This window comes from Ostrinia nubilalis, chromosome 4 (assembly GCF_963855985.1).
Source record: "Ostrinia nubilalis chromosome 4, ilOstNubi1.1, whole genome shotgun sequence".
Taxonomy (NCBI): Eukaryota; Metazoa; Arthropoda; class Insecta; order Lepidoptera; family Crambidae; genus Ostrinia; species Ostrinia nubilalis.
This window is the reverse complement of record NC_087091.1, coordinates 10,245,496-10,250,347: the sequence shown is the minus strand read 5'-3', so window position 1 is coordinate 10,250,347 and position 4,852 is coordinate 10,245,496. Positions and strand designations below refer to the sequence as shown.

Sequence of the window (4,852 nt, the reverse complement as noted above, 5' to 3'; positions counted from 1 at the left end):
TTTGGCCATTTTTTTTCCTTTCCCATTTCACTATCAATGCAAATGACTCGGGCTTGTGCATAACGTTGCGCGACGTCGACTCGCGTTTGTAGCGACTGCGATACATGCGTAAGTCGGAAGCAGCATAAAAGACTTAATGCTCCTCGGCAACAACCCCTATGACTGTTATAAAAGAGCTAGGTTTACCTTCACACCAATATTCAATATGCGAGTTGGTTTGGTAGCAGCTACAAAGCATAGAGAAAAGTAATACATAGGAAACTACAAAGCTACGTCTTTGCCAGGGAAGCCTCTAGTTCAGTAGCGGCGTAAGGGGGGGGGGGGGGGGGGGCGGTACGTTTGGTATCATTATAGCTGATTCGTACATCTTTCATTTTCGAATCGGTAACCCGAAAATTCTGGGGGCTACCAGACCTGATCATTCTGGGGTGCCATAGTCCCGAGGGGGGGGGATTGATCGCCCCGGGTGCCAAGCCATGCTACTACGCCGCCACTGCTCTAGTCTGTGGCTCTAGTTAACTTTCCACTTGAGCATGGTCAGGCGAAAAGCAGCTCATTTGGTCGCTCAAGTGGAAACGCCTGAGTACTCAAGCTCAGGATTTGCTACACCCGGGAATCGAACCGACTATAATTGAACTCGTCATTTCGAAAACGGCACGAGTCACACTTTTTTTAAATATAGTTTTGGCACCATTTTATTTATTGAATTAATAAATTTAATTTCAATTTTTATAATAGGCAAGTGGCTTGCCCACTACAGTGCACGCAATGGTCCTAATCATAGAGAAAAGTAATACATAGGGTCCTAATCTCACTGCAGGAGTTCGTGTTCGATCCTGTTACCAAATACAAACAAGTCGACTCCTTTCCACCAAAGCTGAGAGGAGAAATGTGTTTTATGGATAAATAAAACTTCGTTACGTATTGGGAATAGCGTAACTCAGCAAGATATAGGTATTATAGCCAAACGAAGTTGTCTAGTAGTACCCATCCATAGTAGTACAAGCTAATTACAACTATCGGACTAGATGGTGGTGATGGTGCAGTGTAAAAAAAAATGGAGATGATAAATATCTGCCTGCTGCCGCCGCCTCGTTCCTCGTTTCCCACTAGGGAAGCAAGGTGGAGCCACAAAATAGCAGCAGTGAACTACCGATTCGAAAATCAAATAATACTAAATCGATTGATTACCACTATGCCCCGTACTAATCGATTAACACTATGCCCCGTCCCTACTAGGAGCTGTAAAAAAAGTTTAAAACATCTGTCAAAATTGTGACAGCTTATCTAACACAATACACAATTTACACAATCTAACATGCGCATTTTGAGGTTATAAATCTTATTTTTGGTTTAACTTTGATTTAATCATGTTGTTCACAGTATTTTTCTCTTAATGTGGGTTAGAGATTTAAATAATAGTTCAAGTACTTATTATCTACAACTATATATGTGTTTGTTGTACAATAGATATGGCAGAAAATAATAAAGTAGATATTGGATTTTTAGAGGAAAAAAACAGCTGGCAATTACATCCAAAATTCTTTCCTAGTAAAGTAGGAGGCAAACCGGCTTGGTTAGATCTGCAAAATTTACCCAATCCTTCTCAGTTAACTTGTAAAAAATGTAGCGATCCTCTTATTTTTCTGTGCCAGGTAAAATTTTATTGTTTTAACTTTTGTACCTATGACCAAGCTCAGTGAAGCTAAGCTAATTAATGTAATTAATATATTTACAGATTTATGCACCATATGAAGAACGGAATGACACTTTTCATCGCACAATATTTATTTTCATATGCAGAAATGGATCTTGTTGTAGGACGAATAGTTCTGAAAACTTTGTAGTACTTCGTTGTCAACTTGAGAGGAAAAATGATTTTTATGCATTTGAACCATATGATGAGAACATAGAAGAGGTAAGTAAAAAGCAACTGAAAATCATTAAGGAAATGTAAAAGTTCACTGTAAATTAATTGTAAATAGATGTTACTTATTAAAAAAAATACTACTGTACTTGCAGGAATTTCCCATGGATAAATATCCTAAACTATGTGATGTATGTGGTGCAAAGGGTCCTTCACACTGTTCTAAGTGTAAGAAAAGCTACTACTGTAGCAGGAAGCATCAAGTGTTAGATTGGCAAAAAGGTCATAAAGGAACATGTCAACAGCAGGTAATTAAAATCATCACCATTTCAGCCAAAGGCATTTAGAATGTAAGTGTATGATCTCCCATTCATTCATTATCATCTAAAGGTCGTCCGACTTCAAGTAGTGAAGTGTAGGTACTATGTATTTACATTGTGTAATTTTGTTTACAACACCAATCCTATTATTTACAGGAAACAATAAAGTTACCTTATTTCACCGTAACAGAAGCCGGCAAGTCAGTATTGTTTAAAGAATGGGACTTGGCTGTGGATGAAGAAGATGAGGTAATAGGTTTTGAAAAAAAAAACTTTTTCTTATAAATATTAAATGTAGTGATATAAAATAGTAGTAGAACTAAGTAACGGTGCATTCTAATATTGCAAATTATTAATTCTATAGGCAGAAGTTTCTGATGTTGATGTAGACAAAGAAATGGATAAATTGAGGAAAATGATGGAAGAAAAACGGGCTGGAACTCTTAGTAACATAAGTGAAGATGAACTAGAACAATACTCTGGTACAGTTCCAGAAGATAAAGTCTTTAACAAGTTTAATAAAAGGATAGCGAGACACCCAGAGCAAGTACTAAGATATGACAAAGGCGGAACTCCATTGTGGATAACAGGAAACACAGAGAATGTTATACAAATACCCATCTGCCAGTTTTGTGATGGAGAGCGACAATTTGAATTTCAAGTAAAGTACCATTCTTTTTTCATGGATGATTGTGATGGATTTTATTGACACGTGACAATGTATTCCTATTTTGTTTCAGATAATGCCACAACTCCTCAATTTTATAAATGTAGGAATTGATTTTAACAGCATTGACTGGGGAATATTAGCAATATATACCTGCAAAGCTAGCTGCAATGCAGGCCCTGCTTATAAGGAAGAATACATGATAAAACAAGATTTAAGTAACTAAAATTGTTTATTTTACTATTAATATTTATACACATCAACAATAAACTATCTTTTCATTATGTGCCTTTCTTCTTTCCATAGTCTTCTGATATATAAGTTAGCAAATCATTTAATCCGCTAAATTCTGTCCTTGATTGAGGTGGATTGTTCTTTGGTAATGCAGGTAATAAGTTTCCCATTTTTATTCTGAAGTCTTTGAGCTAGAAACAAGTTGAATAATTAAAATAAACAATTATAAATACATACTACAAACATTATAATGTAATTATGAACAGCTCTGTAATAAAATTGATCGGGTAGCAAATTGAGGCCATGACAGTACAGCCTAATTATTAACTTCTCACTATGAAGAGGTAAGGATCAGTTTTGAAATAGAATACAGTTACTGAGTTTAGCCACCCAGGCTCTCATAGCAATTTGAGAGTTATTATATTATTGAAGAGAAAAATCATACAAACATACATTTTTAGCACCAGATAACTTGTATATTCCATAGCACATACACGAGGTTCCTGCAATAGCATATAAAGTGCCCCAACCAAGGGCTCTTAGTGCAAGTATAGCACCAGCATCTGCTAAATCCGCACCACCATGTAAGCCTGTTGGGTAAAAACGATAATACTTTGTAATCTAGGGCTTGTTTACATTAATAAAACTAAATAGTATATGATATTTTTTTCATTTTAGTAGGTACATAGGCAATAATTCATTTCTTGTTTACCTTTACTGAAAAATTTTGGATCAGTTTTCTTAGCAGCTGAAAGGGTAGTGCTAAATCCAACTACTGCAGATATACCAGCAATTGATGCTAAGAATGCCCCAGCTATAACAATTATTTTAATTAGTTATTAAAGTAAATAAAATAAGTATGAATGAACATTCGTGCGAAATTAACAGAGTAAAATTGTTTGTAATAGGTACCCTTTATCCGCTGTAGTCTTTCTTCGTTTTCCATGGCTACTAATAAATTATTACTCTTATTCAATTCATATTTCGCGAACTGGAGGTGTGCTGGAGGTGAGGAATTACCAATTTTTTTCTCCTCACAAGTCGCAAACTCGCACCAGTATATTTGACCAGTGTTGCCAGTCGGGTCTTGTCAGAAATAACCAGAAATATAAAAAAATGTAACCTTTTTGAATGAAAAGTAACCTTCATACGGGGGAGGGGAGCGATTGTGTAAGGCTTGGTTGTTCATAGATGGAAAATTAATACAATTGATCATCGATCGTTTACCTAAATTCGAAATTTTGACCATTCCAATTAGGCATGGAAATGATTGCTATTTTTCATTCATTTTCATTATATGAAATGATGATTTTTTTTCATATGATTTCACATGCGAAATTTCACAGGCAATGATTTTTATTCGCAGTGTTTTAATGTAGCTCTTTCATATAATGTGCTACTTTTAATGAAGTATGAATTATGATGAAGGATTGCTAATTAGCTAAAATATGAAATGTAACAATATCTGTTTCATTTATGTCCCACAACAAAAAACAAACAGTTTCACAGCACATTAATAACCGCGCGACTAATGAAAATCATTCATTTCATCTGCCTGCTATCTAATGAAATCACACGAATCATGACAAGGAAATCTAAACCTTACACCTTTGAGTTTAAAGTTCATATTTAAAATGCCCAGTTTCGTCCGTCATCACATCTCTTGTCCTTTTCTAACACGCACATGATCAAATCATTCCTTCTTACTCGCTCGGTCGCTTCGCAGAGCTGCGCTCACGAACTTCGCTCGAATGAATGAATGAA

The 4,852-nt window shown here is 35.7% G+C and overlaps 2 protein-coding genes across 4 annotated transcripts; one reads left to right on the top strand and one right to left on the bottom strand.

Annotated features, from left to right (window-relative positions):
* Positions 1–1,281: 1,281 nt before the first annotated feature.
* On the top strand, positions 1,282–3,138 carry LOC135071070 (programmed cell death protein 2). 3 transcript variants are annotated; one of them, XM_063964821.1, is made up of 7 exons: positions 1,282–1,332; positions 1,471–1,655; positions 1,739–1,918; positions 2,023–2,175; positions 2,344–2,436; positions 2,552–2,848; positions 2,928–3,138. In XM_063964821.1, exons 2-7 carry the CDS (start codon positions 1,473–1,475, stop codon positions 3,078–3,080), a joined length of 1,059 nt encoding a protein of 352 aa, XP_063820891.1. In that variant the 5' UTR covers positions 1,282–1,332; positions 1,471–1,472; the 3' UTR covers positions 3,081–3,138. The 3 variants fall into 3 exon arrangements, with proteins under 3 accessions (XP_063820891.1, XP_063820892.1, XP_063820889.1); XM_063964822.1 differs by having other exon boundaries at positions 1,293–1,427; positions 1,510–1,655; XM_063964819.1 differs by having other exon boundaries at positions 1,314–1,655.
* LOC135071071 (transmembrane protein 242) lies at positions 3,068–4,156 on the bottom strand. The gene is made up of 4 exons (XM_063964823.1): positions 4,001–4,156; positions 3,801–3,902; positions 3,542–3,678; positions 3,068–3,279 (listed from the first exon to the last, which is right to left on the bottom strand). The coding sequence occupies exons 1-4, from the start codon at positions 4,032–4,034 to the stop codon at positions 3,136–3,138; spliced, it is 417 nt and encodes a 138-aa protein (XP_063820893.1). The 5' UTR covers positions 4,035–4,156; the 3' UTR covers positions 3,068–3,135.
* Positions 4,157–4,852: the final 696 nt, after the last annotated feature.